Source organism: Propithecus coquereli, unplaced genomic scaffold, assembly GCF_000956105.1.
Source record: "Propithecus coquereli isolate 6110/MARCELLA unplaced genomic scaffold, Pcoq_1.0 Scaffold224, whole genome shotgun sequence".
NCBI classification, from domain to species: domain Eukaryota; kingdom Metazoa; phylum Chordata; class Mammalia; order Primates; family Indriidae; genus Propithecus; species Propithecus coquereli.
This window is the reverse complement of record NW_012147634.1, coordinates 2,380,183-2,395,688: the sequence shown is the minus strand read 5'-3', so window position 1 is coordinate 2,395,688 and position 15,506 is coordinate 2,380,183. Positions and strand designations below refer to the sequence as shown.

The window sequence follows — 15,506 nt, the reverse complement described above, 5'->3', positions numbered from 1 at the left end:
ATTTTTCACTCACCATAATGTTCTGAGATCCATCGAATTATGGCCTGTATCAATAGTTTGCTCCTTTTCATTGCTGAGCAGTGTTCCATCAGCCAGAAGTTTAATTTCCACATTGTATATTAAGTTTGTTTTTGCTTATTTAACACATTGACTCACCCACAAGAAATTTTTTTTTTTCCTTGGGGCCACGGTGTTTTATTACGAGAATAGAATAAAAACTTTGAAAACAAAATGATGTTTTCTCATATAGTGAAAAAAGTTGTAATTTTGTATTGTTTTCTGTGCGTGAGTTATATGAAATCTGAAAAATAGTTCTCTTGGCTCCCAAGGTGAAGAGACGTGTGAGTTGCATATGCTTCACAAGGCCCTGGGTTCAAAACTAGCGTGAGTTAAACACAACTCACATGGCACTTAACGTGTTAAGGAACTGACAAACTATTTTCAAAGTGGCTGCACAACTTTACATTCCCATCAGCAATGTCTGAGAGATCTACTTCCTCATCAGTATTTGGTGTTATCACTACTTTTTATCGTAGTTGTTCTAATAGATACGTTGGTATTATTTCATATTTTTAAAATATATTTTTGTCAGTGCTTGTGGTTGTTAGATGTAAATAAATGTAGAAAAAAATAAAGTTCAGAAACAGCTGGAAGATAATCTGTAAAATAACCTTACTATTAAACAGACACTTTGCAAACCTAGAAGCATACTTAAGATAGTGGTGACCTGGTCGGTCATACCTTCATCCAAGACGGCTCGCCACTGAAGTGTGTGCTTCGGGTGCGGAGTTCTAGCACTATGGGCCTGACACTGCCAGTCTCTGAATCCAGGCAGACCTGCGGGACAAGGTGGACTCTCACACATTCTGTGTTGTTTTCTGGGACCGTTACAATCCCTTGCTCCAGAAACTCGCCTAGAAAAGAGTACAAATAATCGATCTTATCCTTGCTTTTTACATTAACTAACCACTTTTAAATTAAAAATCATGATATTAGTAATGTATAGTCCTTTATGTTCAACCTACTATTGAAAACTTGAATGCATTAAATGATTGGTAGTAGCATGAAATCCTCACGTTTGTTTTGTAAAAAACTATATATTTTTTCCAATCCTTGACCAATTTACCTTCCAAAACACATGAGGAATAAAAGCCAAAATGATATAAAGGAGCAAAGGGAAGAGGCTGGGGACAAAAGAGAAAGCCTTCCAATTCCCAAGAAGAAGTTTGGTTCTTTGTATTATGAAGGAAATATCTGCACAGAAATTCTTTCAAGCTGCGTGGGATGGAGCCGCGTCACCGAGCTGCACGCCAACAGCACACAGGCTGAGGTGACGTTCTCACACTGTCCTAGAGCCCCTGCAGGAATGGTGGGGTCGAACAAGCTGATCTTCTAACAATCCCTATCTGCACATGTGCTTTGCACGTTTTTGGTTTTATTAGTGTTAGCTTTCTTCGCCATTAATTTTGTTCTCGTTCCCACCCTTTCTGAAGTCCTGTCATCTTCTGCTCCCCTCACAGAGCTGCACATGTTCACTTGGTTTTTCTAATATACGTCTCCCTGCTTATGTGATACGTTTCATTTGATTGACTCAAGAAATCCCCTTTTGTGCCTTTCATTATTTATTCTTAGAAGGGTTGATCTTTATTTTCTTCTTAAAGACAGGTTTTATATGAAAATAAATAATTTGAGGAAATTTCCTGTTTTCCAAAGTAGAGTAGAGTTTGAGGGGCTTCTTTTGCTTCCCAACATGCTTTACCAGTAAAACCTTTGCATTTCAAAAACTGAAGAAAAAAAAATGCCCTCCCCCAATCCAGGAACTTCGAGCTTACCCGGGACACTTGCGCTCCCGACTGCTGATCCCAGAGCTGCAAGTCCGGCTGCAGGGGCTCCAGAGGCTCCACTCTCCCGCCGCGAGTCCAGCTGCGGAGGTCCTGCCGGTGCACTCTCCAGCCTTACACCACTATTCCAAAAGTTATGTCTTAGGTGAACAAATCAGGGCACAACTGAAATCATTCGCTGGTCTATACAGTCACTGGAATTGCAGTTAAATCAAGTCTACTAGAGCCCCAAACACATAGAATTTAAAAAGACCAAAAATAAGTTGGCACTTGTTTTTTGTCAAAGTGATATAATGGTCCAGTTCTCACGGTCCTCATGTCAGTTCAGTCACACATGTCTTGTCACGAAAGCAGCGCACAGATGTCTGTCACCACAGCCCTGAGAATTCAGCATGGGTAATGGAGATAGGGTGAAGATGACGGTGCAGGAATTTGAGGTTGCACAACCAGAAAAGAAAAACTAACACATTCTAAGAAACAGATAATAATTTTAAAGGGACCAAAAAAGTACTGAGTCATATATAAGAATGGAAAACATGAGATAAATGTACTTCTATAACGAGGTCAAAGCAGAAATTTTAGCAAATGTAGCAATTTTACTTTCAAATGTCAGTGATCCAGATTACTCTTCTTCCTTGTAATTAAAAAAAAGTATGATTTAATCTTAGTACTTATCTTTATGCTATTTTTATTTCTGAAAGTGTTCTCAACACGTTCAACCATTAATATGATAGCAAGCTTTCCTCTGAAAGCCAAGTCTGTTTGAAAGATTTGGGCAATTATATGCTGAAAACTGTCACTTTTTCCCAAATATTCTGTAGCTCATTTGATGTCTATTAACTGTGAAAGATGACTGGGAAAGGAAAGGAAGGAGTGTAAAGAGTATAGTCATTGTCTTTTTAAAATTTTTTTTTTTTCATTAACTTAAAACAAAAGCTGTGAAGCTGTTTCTATGGTCACACAGGAATGACTGCCAGGAGTCAATAGACACACTATTATAAATTCTCCTTACTCTGAAAATCAGATAGGTGATGGTCACAGCAAACATATTTAAGGTAAGAAAATCATGTTGAGAATAATAAGGAAAGATCAGGAACATTTAGATTAGTGATTATATAATAACAGACTTGAGTGAGTTGATCCTTCTAGCCCTAAACAACTTTCTGCATTTAATGGCAACATGATTTAAAAAGGATTTTGAGGCAATTACAGAAAAGCTCTGAAACTCAGCTTGTTCATTTCCAAAATGAGAATGATTATCATATTTACCTAATAGACTTTCAGCAGGGGTTGAATGAAGGACTAAGCACAATTCATAGAGCATACTAAGGATTTAATAGAGATTAACTATAATAATAATAATAATAATAATAACACATTATCATATGTATCATTATATTAATGTTATTAATAATAGCTTTCAGAAATCTAGCCAAAATTCCATTCATTCTGATCTTTATTGATCTATCTTTATTTATAATTTGTTTTCATAATATGTTTTTATTGTTGTAGTTAGAAAAGAGAATTAGAAGAGTATGCTATATAGTTTTGTTTGAGCCCAGTTAATGCTTCGCTTTTATATGCAATAAAATAATTAGTGCCTATAGGTTTTTTCTAATAATGTCAACATTGAAATTCAACCTTTTTCAGATTGAAGAAGTTTTAAATTTAAGTTTGAGAGACAAAGTTAACCTCAACAACTCAAGAGTGTATCAATATGCTGATATAGCCATTAAATAAATTGAGGTTTTGCACAAGGATGCAGTCTAAAAATTGACAAATACGGGAAAACGCATGTGAAAGCTTTCATCTTACTTGTTTTAAGGTCTTAGCAATGTTATGCCATTCATGGAAAAAAAATCCAACGTGAAAGCTGTTAAACTTCCACTGGTCACATTGTTTTGGCCTACTTGAACAGTGTTTATTTTTCCCAGAGTGTATATCATAGCTTTTGCCCATTTAGCAGCAAGCTGGCATTGAAAGGCTGGGCTAGAGTTCACAGCAGACTAAAAATATTCTGGGAGGATTGGCACGCAGACTTGCACATCATTTAAACCAAATCACACCTGGCAGATGAAAAGAAATGGAAACAGATATGCAAACCAGTTTGCATACAGAAATAGTGAAATTTAAAGAAAGTATAGCATAATATTTAAAGTTTGTAATTTTGCAGATAACTAGATCTCTGGATGAAACTAAAGGATCCTGCTTTTGTGTCTTCTAGATGGTGCTATGCCTCAACCTTGACCAAAGTGTTAAATGTTTTATTTAAATCAGTATACAATACATTTTATTGGAATCATATATAAAACGATTTGCTAGCAGTATGCTTTGTTCCACACATTTATATTTTTTTAGCCTACAAAAAGACATTACACGTGATTTAAAACACTCAAAATTTGTCTTATCTACTAGTTCAGTCTGAATTATAAAAATGCCAAAGGAAGATATTATATAGACTATTTCTGGAAAAGTATCTGACCTAAAAAACACTGATTACATTTCTATTCTCCCAAATTGTTATGTGGACATGTCTAGGAAGTTCATGAAAACACACGACTGAAAGAGATCCATGAAGTTGTCAAGGAAGCCTTATCATTCTCTGATCGAATCTTGCATGTACATCGTGGAAGACTGAAGAAGAGCAAGGGAGGAGGCAAGCTCTCCACATATGCACATTATGACTGCTAGGACACCACAATCTTCACTATTTCCGATAATGAATTACGATGATAATTTCAAGAACCTCGATTTAGGAAAATAAACAACTAAAATACATTACATGGAAACCTTCTAAACAGTCTAAAATTCTAGCAAATTGGCATTTAACTTTCCTTTCCCCTCTTCCCATTCCTATCAAATACTGTACATACAAAAAATACATTTATTGCATTTTAGTAAATCATTTACCAATTCTTTAATCTCTGTGAAATATAAACACTTTATATTCATATTATAAATCATTATGATTTAAATTTTACAGAATGACAATATGAAAAGATGAAGAAAGAAAGCAGAAAATATTGTTTATATTATAACTAGTATATAAATCTCTGTCTTCACAATCATCTGAATCATAGAATTCTGCAGGCACTTTCTCAGACTTAACTATATACTCTTAGATGAAATGGATTTATACAGCTTGATTAATAGTACTAGACTGTCACAAACTACAAAATCCCAAGCTTCGTTTCTTGGTTCGCAATGTACCAAGCCAGGCATTCGAATATTTTAGCACTACCACACACAACAGCAGAATGTTGGGAACGACTTTCATGATGGCTCCCACAACAGCCGGAACAGATGGATATTTGATGGAAGCCTGATGGCCTGAAAAACTGAGAGCTTCATCAGTTATTTCAATATACAAAGCACTATAGAACCTCTAAAAGAATATCATTAATATGATTATAGGGAAATAAATCATTTTACTTTTGATGAGTATTTACAGTTTTGATTGCTGGAGAAGAAGTTTACTTTAGAGATCTCAAAAATGAAAATTATTCAAATAAATATGAGTAGAAAAAAAATCATAGTATAAAATATTTAGGATGCCAGATCATAAGAGTGAAGAGATTTTATATTGCTAAAGAAGAACTAAATAAGATGAATGGGTTGTGTGATGTTTGAGGACTTAAGGTAGAACGTTTGGCTATCTCTGAGTATCACTGCTTTTGTGTTTCAGGGATGATGAAAATTATTGCTGGTACACAGTTTTAAGATTCAAGCAATAAATTACTCAGCATAATGATGATGTTTGCTGGATATACGCACATTATTATACTTTTGTGTCTAATTTTAAAAAATGAAACAGACTAAAATTCTGATGCTCCATTTAAGCTCATAGATAAATATTTGGCACAGTCTGTACACAACTGCCTGACATTTCACAGAAGTTCCCTCTAAGGAACCATTTTCTTATTGATAGTACAAAGTGATAAAACATTTCTAGTCTTTTTTTTAATACTTTGGATCTAAACAATTTGTACATTTTTCTTTTTATAAATAAAGAAGTCATAGAAGTAATAAATGACTGCATGCTTATGTCAAACAATCCAGAAATGTCTGCAGAAAAGTTACATTTACTCTCCCCTCCCATTGCCTTGCTCCCATTCATCAATTTTGCTTCCCTCCCAAAAGGTTAACTGCTAATTATAATTTGGAGGTTATATTTTCAAACCATATTCTTTGAGTTTAAAAAGATATACTAGGTATGTTTTCATTTCCCTTAAATTTCAAATGTATTATAGAGTATCAATTTTTCTTACATGCCTATGTACTAACAGTCATGTCTTATAAATCTCTTCATGTTAATACACACATATCTTTTTTAATAGCTATACTAATCATTCTTCTTCTGATGAACACTTTTGTTGTTGCTCATTTATCACCATTGCAAACCACATCCTTGCATTAGCATCTTTGTGTGTGTGTGTGAATGTGATTGCATGTATTTGTTTGTAGAACAATTTTCTAGAAGTGCATTTGCTAGATTTCCATCCATTTTTCAAATTGATATATTTTTAAACTAACATTTCACATATTTTTCCTTAAGTAATTCACCCCAAGTAATCTACAGATTCTTTATGTTCCTGTTTATTTTCATATGTAATAAACATCCATGCTCTTTAGAGGCAAGCTTTCAGATCATGTAATCATACAATTAATAAGTAAAGTGATAACCATTCTACTTTCCCTTTATAGTATACAAATTAGGAAATTATGCAAACTATTGACCTGTTATCTTTTGATTAAATTAACCATAATTATAAGTACAGATGAGATCCATCTACTCAAAATTCCTCAAAGGAAAATTAATTTCCAACACCAATTATTTTCATCCAGCAATGTATACTACTAAATTACTATAGGCTTATGAACCACAGTAAATTAAACTACACATACAACCAAATATTTACTAATTTCCAAATTTATGATGCTTACGTTGACAAGGAAAAATTATAGATACTCAGTTGCTCTCTTGAGACAATATTTTATGCCAAAAGGATTCATCAGCTCTGAGAAATTTTACCATTTATGCTATTATTTGTGCTTATTTTACTTTTGTTTAATTTAAAAATTAAAAATAAAGAAATTCAGTTTTTTGTTAAAGTAATACATGTATCTGACTTTCTACATTATCATAATCAACAACAACTTAAAAACCACCATCAATATTAACAAAACAACTGTGGATTTCAAAAAATATAAAAGTTGGAAATGGATGAAATGCTAATATTTATGTATATACTGAAATTTATTCTATCAGTGTTAAAATGGATCCATATGTAACTGGCAAAAGAAAATGAAATTTTCTCAAGATTTATTTAGTATTCTTATTAAATTCAGGTGACACAAAAGACTTACCTTACCGGGGTCACAATCGGTTCCATCCATTGGTGGATCTAGTTTGGTTTTGCATTCTTTCTCACCTTCTACCTTGCACCATAATCCTGTGCAAATAACGTGCTGAAAAGAAGAGCACAATAACCAATAAAGGGGAAGCTGTCACATTTTCAAGGTTAAGCCAATAATTTTTGAGAGAGCTATTTTGAAAGAATAACAAAGAAAAATATGCTTTAGGTACTTTTAATATTAAACTTATAATTGAAATAGTATATGGCTTATTTATAGTGATGGGAAGATTGATACATAACAATAGAAAATCTAATAAAATTATTTTTAAAAAACTTCTTAAAATAAAACACACATGGTTATGCAAGATTATGTAGATAGAACAGAAAAATTTAAGCTAAAAATCATTCTCTATACCCCGATAGAAAGCAGGCTGGAAGCTAAGTGTTTGTGTTTGTGGTATGAATGCAGTGCCCTGCCCCAATGCCTGTCCTCACTTACGCTCTGCTTTATGCTAAAATCCCACACTTAGCACTTCATTATTTCATCCTGTAGTCTTGACCCCTGACACATTACAGACTCTTAGTGTGCATGTTTCTGTAAATTGCTATCAGTAATTTATACTTCAGTATAAATGAGTTTTAGATCTTCAAAGTATGATGAAATTTGGGAAGGGCATGGAATTTTAAAGGTAATAAAAAATGCTGAGATGAAGCAGCTGAGCTATCATGACAACAAGAGAAGGGAAGTCTGAGGAAATGCAAGAATTGCCCAAAACCTTAGCCACAGCTGTACCTGTGGCCAGCCTGGAGACATGGACAGGAAGAGGCCAACTGACACATTTGCAAAGACTTTCTATATCTGTAAGAAACAGGAAAAGGTTGAAGTTTATTTAGACACAAGCATATTGTTAACAATTGTGTAGAAATATGTAATTCATGAGGGACATTTAAAGGTGAGTAGAGTATATAATCCGTAGTGACGATGACTGTGTTACCACCCATCCAGATACCTAGAGAAGAGAGTGCAGAACAGGTCCATAAAGACAGAACAGGTGGGAAAGACACACTTATGAAAAGGCGAGACGACCAGTGTGAGGAGTAGGCCTATCACAGAAGGGAGTAGTGAAGAACAGGATTGAAAAGACAGGGAGAACCAGGAAGGATTAGGGACTCCATATTTGTAGGGACAAGGAATCCATTTAACACTTGACCAGCGGCAGGTTGATAAGTGGCTATTTTGGAAAGCTTGCTCTAGAAAGCTTACTCTAAAAATCATAGCAAAATTAAAGCTAACTTACGACTCAAATCTATTAAATATGTTATGAAGAATATATTTAAACTAACATTTCAAATAGTTCTGTTACAACTCTACTACTGAATTTGTCACAATTCCCAAAATATTACTTTGCTCTATTTTAGATTTCTGAACTATCTGTAAGCTCTTAAAATTCAATACTCTACAGTGAAAGTGTGATACATTTTATTTACCTTATCTGCTGTGAAATTATTTGTTTTAAAATGTCACACAAATATATCTTATATTTAGGATATGGTTTAGCATAGCTAGTATGTTTTTATTTTCATATAACCTTTACCAAAATCCACCTAGAACATAAGCAGAGGCCAGTTGTTCTTCCTGTGCTTTTTTGGACACATTTATATTTGAATTAACAGATCTCCAACCTGAGAATTTTTGAACCTAAACGTTTTTCATCCCCCTCCCCAAAGACCTTTCTGTCAAGGATGGTTTTTCATCGACACATACTGAACCCAAAAGTAAATCTTCTACACTGTAGTTTTGTACTAATACTTGCTTGTTGAACATTGTTGGTGGTCTAACTTCTGCTTTTCCGCCATTATCTGCTATTCAAAATAGCAGGTCCTCTAATTGATTCCCACTTGAGGCACTAAGAGCATAAAAGCAAACTTGGCAGCCTTTCAAGATAAGCATAGTCACGTAGAATAAATCTCACACAGAAATCTCTTTTATTCTTTCTGTTCTGCAGGTCTAGGGATCTTATGGTAAGTAAATTATAGCTTCAGTCTTAAAAATAACTCAAATTCGGAAGTTCAATCCCAAATGTTACATAAAATGCAAGAGAATGTAGAAGAAATGGTACGGACTGTTTTCACCTTGAGAAACGAAATAGCTCAGATGTGTGATGTTAGAGCTATGTCATACCAGCCCTTTCTAAGGGGCAGGATGGGGAATCGCATTAGAAACAATTGCTCTCCACATGTCACACAGGGGAGAGTCAGGGTTTTTTTTTCAACTTAGTTGCCAAAACCACTTGATATGTCAGTTAAGAAAAGAACTTTAAAACTTAAAATACTTTGCATAGGAATCTACAATAGAAATATATAACTCAGCATTTCCTCTCAAACTAATAAAAATATTACAACATTTATTCTTCCATAATGAAGAGATCATTAAAAACATATAATATAAATTTGGATGGTTATCTCAGCTAGGCTTTTAAAATGTTTACATGAATGAACTATATGGTTAACACATTAACTGCCATATATTTTTACATGTATATTACATGTATACTTTCACTTCGCAAGCTGCGAAAGAGTATTCCATGGAACAAACACATCAGGAAGTGTTAAAGAAAGTGAAAAAGTAAAAAGAAATTAAGAGAAAGGAAATCCGTCAATATCAACTTAATGGAAGTCTCAAAGAAGCGAGAACAATAAAAAGAAGGAAGAAACTATTTATTATTTTTTAAAGAAAAATGATCCAGAATTAAGGTAAAAAGATTCCCCTTGTGGAATGGGGGATTAAGTTCTCAAATCAACCTTCTTGTAGGTAACAACTATAAATTGTGGGCAGAATATAAAACACAACTTGCTGAAGGCTCTGGAGAGTGAATCTAGGCAGGCAAACTTTTGAAGGGAACTGAAAAAATCAACATAAGGTGAGTCCATCACCCTTGCAGCGCTGATCTAGTAGTTGCCTGTGGCCATGTCCTGACACTGGGCAGCCAAAGCAGCAGGGCAAATCACACCATCTCTCTAGGTACATGAAGACAGAGACTGAGGTGGTCAAAGCTGCCAACGACTGAGGCAATAAAATCAGAGGGACCTAATTCCCTTGTTGGCACCTGACCCATACGTACATGGGACACACCATACAGAGCACAGATAAAGGAAAAGTGAATGGATCTAAGATCTGAGCTGCTGCTTGCAGTAGATGAGACAAAGTCTCCAGTTTGAATGTGATAAAAACATTCTTTGGAGGCATATAACAGAATCCAGAATCTCTGCAATAGGGGTCAGCAAACTTTTTCTGTAAAGCATCGAACAGTACACATTTTAAGCTTGTGAGCCATATGGTATTCGTTGCAACTTTTCAACACTGCCATTGTGGCTTGAAAGCAGCCACAGAGGATAAGTGAACAAATGAATGTGACTTTGTTCCAGTAAACCTTTATTTATAAAAACAGGTAGCCAGACCCCAGATCATAGTTTGCTGATCCTTACTCTACAACATTACTTCACAATTTATTGTGTACAAATAAAAATCATTGACCTATAAAGAACAGTGAAATGTGACCCTTTATAAAGGATAAAGTAAATAAATAGTTAAACCCTGAGATGACACATACGTTACAATTTTCATAAAATTTTAAGACCACCTTCATGAATATACTCAGTGAGGGAATGGGTTTTGCTTGTAATCAATGAGAAGATAAGATATCTCAAGAGAGCAATTAAAAAAACTGAATGGAAATGTTCATTTTAAATGTGAAATATAAAATACATGAAATAAAAAATTCATTGGATGGGCTTAATAGCAGAATGAAGATGATAACAATTCAGTAAACTTGAAAACAGATCAAAGGAAATTATCTGATCTGAAAGAGGAAGAGATGATATTTAAAAATATGAAAGAGCTACAGAAACGGGTGGGATTATATCAAATGGTCTAACATATGTAACTAGATTCACAGAAGAGGAGAAGTGGAGAGGTAGAAAATAATTAAATGAATGATCACTAAAACTTATTCCCAAATTTGGTAAAAGACACATTTACAAAGTCAAAAAGGTCAACAAACTCCCAATAGGATGAATATGCATAAAAGCGTACCTCGGCACATTATAGTCGAATTTCCGAAAACCAAAGATGAAGAGAATATCTTGCACACATACAGAGAAAAACAACAGATTACATACAGGAAAATAAAAATCCAAAGGCTATACAGCTCTCATCATAAACCATGGAAAAGAGAAGGCAGAGGGACATCTTTGAAATGTCAAGAGGAAAAGAAAAGGTCAACCTAGAATTTTGTATCTAGTGAAAATATATTTCAAAAATTAAGGTGACATAGGTATTTTTGGATGAAAGAAAATTAAAGGAATTTGCCACTGGCAAACCCAACTCAAATAAATGAAAAATGAAAACGGAACCAGAAGGAAATTCATATCTTCAGGAAATAATGAAGAACAATGGAAAGGGTAAATATCTGGGCAAAAATTAAAGACTACTTCTTTATTCTTTAAAATATATATAAAATGTATAAAGCAAAATTTATACAATTTTATTGTATTGTTTACAATGTTTTAATACACAGAGGTTGTATATATGATGACTATAGCACAAAAAACCAGAATGAGGAAATCTAAATACCTATGTGGCTCATGTTTCTAAATTTTACATAAAATTGTACTGTATTAATTCTAAATAGATTGAGAAAATTAAGACTTTATATTCTAATCCCTAGAGCTGAGTTTAGCAAACTATGGCCAGGAAATTGGCCAACTGTCTTTGTAAATGAAGTTTTACTGGAACGTGTCCATACTTATTCACTTACATATTATCTAGGGCTGATCTGAGCTACAACAGCAGATTTGAGTTACAACAGAGGCTCTATTGCTGACAAGCTTAATATATTTACTGTGTGGCTCTTAAAATAAAAGTTTGTAAGCCCAGACCTAGACCCAGACCAGAGCAGAGACAAAGGTAAAGAGTTATAGCTAAAAATATAATAGATAAATTAAAATTAAGACCCTAAAAAATTGTGCTCACATGGTAATAATAGTCATTGGGTGTCAGTCAGGTGGGGCCGGGGTGGGTAAACTCACAACTAATGGATGTGGAGCGCACTGTGTGGGGGAAGGGCAGGCTTGCAGCCCTGGCTTGGGTGAGGCAAAGGCATTACATGTAACCAAAATGTTTGTACCCCTATAGTATTCTGAAATTAAAAAGTAGAAAAGGGAATCAGAAGAAAAGAAAGAGTTAATAGAAGAAAATACATTATAAAATGCTAGACCTAAATTCAAAATCATTGTTTAATCAATGAGTAAACATTAATGTGCTAACTATTTCAAATAAAAGATCACAATTATTGGAATAGATAAAAAGCAAGACTCAACTATATGCTTACTACAAGAGACTCACTTTAAATATAAGCACACAGATAAGTTTAAAATAAATGAAAAGAAAAAGTTATACCATGCAAAAATAAGTGCAGAAAATCAGATTAATATCAGATATAATAAACTTCAATATAAAGGGTGTCACCAGCAACAAGGAGGAATTTTTCATAATAAAAAAGTTTCAATTCATCAAGAAGACAACAGTAATAATTGTTTTAGTGTCTAGCAATAAAGCCTTATGAGGTATGAATCAAAATCTGACATAATTAAAGGGAGTATACAATTACAAAATCATAGTAGGATATTTAAATGTCCCATTTTAGCAATTAATAGAACATCTAGACAAATAACAAAAGATGATTTGAACAACTCTATTAAGCACCTTGACCTAATTAATATTTATACAATACGAACCCCAACAATTACAGAAACACATTTTCTCAAATGCATATAGTATATTCATCTGGATAGATTATAAATGAGTCTCAATAAATTCAAAAGGATTAAAATGCAGAGTATAATCTTGGTTCAAGGAGTAGAAAGTTGGATTCCACAACAGGTGAATGTTTAAGTGTCTAAGACTGAAGTCTTAAGATCATATGTGGCCTTCTAGGTCCTTAAGTGCATCCTTTTGACTGATTTCCTATTTTATAGGACAAATCTGTTCATTTTTATTAATACATTTTGCTTCATCGTTTATATTTTTATTTTATTTTTAAAATGAACGTATTTAAAATACCAAAAAATAAAATAAGTTTCAACAAAATAATCCCCCCAGATTGACCAGCACAATTAGAACATTAATGAGCCATCAGCACTAAATCGTTGGCTCATGATTTAGTTCTAACTTCCCCCACCTGACTGGCGCCACTACTGCACAAGGCTGGTTGGTGAGCGTTTATGCGGGTCCAGTAGGCCAGTCTCTTAACAGCTTTTGACAATGGTGCACTATGTTTCTGTTTCAAGTGGAATTTGTGAATAGTTGCACAACTAGACAGTATTTTTTAATTCTGTCTGCTTAACAGCCCATCATGTCAAAGACGACCAAGGGAACACTGAAGGAAGAAAACAGATTTTGTAATGAGGATTCGGAATTGCAATATTATCTTGTTTCTGCTAAAGATAAGATGATTTGCTTGTTTTCTGACATTGCAATATCAACATTAAAGAAATTCAATGCTCATCAGCATTATAACACTCAAAAGGACCATGAATATTTTAAATTAGAGGGAAAAGTGTGAAAGGTTATACTGTAGAAATTAAAAGATGAAAAGCAAAAGCAAAGACAGTTCTTTCAAGCAGCAATAAGACCTGGAATTAATGCCACTGAAGCAACTTACAAAGTAGCTTATATGCTAGGGCGAAAAGAAAAGCCATACAGTGATGTAGAAATTGTGAAAGAATGCATTATCCAAGTTGTAGGATGCTTAGACCCTGATAATGTTTCAAAGTACAAACAACTGCCTGTTTCAGGGAAAACCATAACTAACTGGCAGCATGAATTAGCCTTCAACTTAATAGAACAAATTCATGCAATACTTCAAAAGAAAAACGTATATTATTCAATCACTTTGGATGAATCAACTGATACTACTGACTCAGCACAGGTTTTATAATCCATTTGGGTCATAACGGAAGATTTTCTTTGCTATGAAGAGTTAACTCGCTTTGGGCACTCTTGTGAACAGAACATGGGGAATAGACACCTCCAACAACTTTCAAGATAAACGTCATGAAGTTGGACTGAATTTGGTAAATTTAGTGACTGTATGTACAGACGGTGCACGTTCCATGACAGGAAAACATGAAGGGTTTCTTGCACAGATATAAAAAGTATTAACAGATCCAGATGCTCCCGTTTCTTTTCATTTTATCTTGCATCGGCAAAATCCCTGTGCTAAAGCTACTATTTTAAGTGACACTTCGCATCAAGTTATAAGTATTGTTAACTCTATTTGTGCAAATATAATATGGCATCATCAGTTTTATAACATGTTAACATCGAACACCAAGGTATTCAGTGTGGATTTGCCCTATCTTTCTGTGGTGCATTGGCTGTCACAGGAACAGGTGTTGGCCAAAATTGTATCTCTGTGAGAACAGATAGTTAAATTTTATGAAGAACAGAATCAGCATTGTGAATTATTGAAAGAAGATTTCTATAGGAATGTAGCATTTCTGTGCGATATCATGTCAAATCAAAATGACTTGAATTCATTTCTTTGCAAGGTAAAACTAAGTCTGTATACGGTATGTGGCAAAAAAAAAAAAAAAAAAAAAAAAATCCAAGCATTTTGAAAAAGGCTTTTTTCAAAACACTTCTTTAAAAGAAAATTTTAGATGAACATTTTCTCCAGTTAGCAAAGGTCACTGATGAGCAGGATGATATATGTGAATCATTTGAAGAATATGCAGCTGTTACAGACCTATTAACTGGAAAATGCAATGAAAAGTTCTCCGACTTTGAGAATCATGATATCACATTCAAATTAGTATTTCGGCCTCACCTAGTTGATATCGCCAAGGCACCTAAAGAACTACAGATGGAATTGATTGAGCTCTCAATAAATGACATTTTAAAGTCATTGTTTGATGCTAAGAAAGATCTCATTGAAATATGGAAAAACGCAGTAGAATACCCATGCCTTTGGCAACATTCCTGAAAAATGCTTTCTTGCTTTTCAACCACTTATTGCTGCGAATCTACATTTTCCTACCTAACTCAAATCAAGACACTCTTAAGGTCACAAATGACTGATACCCATCTAGAAGATCAACAGAAACTGTGGACCTTCATATTGCAACCAAAAATGTTCAAATGCTTTCCAACAAAAAGCAGACACAGCAAAGTCATTAAAAGGTTCACTTTAAAATTAACAGTCTCATTTTTTTGAAATTATTAAGTACATAGTAGTTTAAATAATGT

The 15,506-nt window shown here is 34.0% G+C and overlaps 1 protein-coding gene across 1 annotated transcript in view; it reads right to left on the bottom strand.

Moving 5' to 3' along the window:
* Positions 1-15,506, bottom strand: part of ADAMTS19 (ADAM metallopeptidase with thrombospondin type 1 motif, 19) — a 238,790-nt gene that overhangs the window by 76,474 nt on the left and 146,810 nt on the right. The window contains exons 11-13 of the mRNA XM_012645041.1: positions 7,209-7,310; positions 1,833-1,963; positions 742-914 (exon numbers count right to left, since the gene is read on the bottom strand). Coding sequence (XP_012500495.1) covers positions 742-914; positions 1,833-1,963; positions 7,209-7,310 — 406 coding nt within the window. The remainder of the gene's footprint in view (positions 1-741; positions 915-1,832; positions 1,964-7,208; positions 7,311-15,506) is intronic.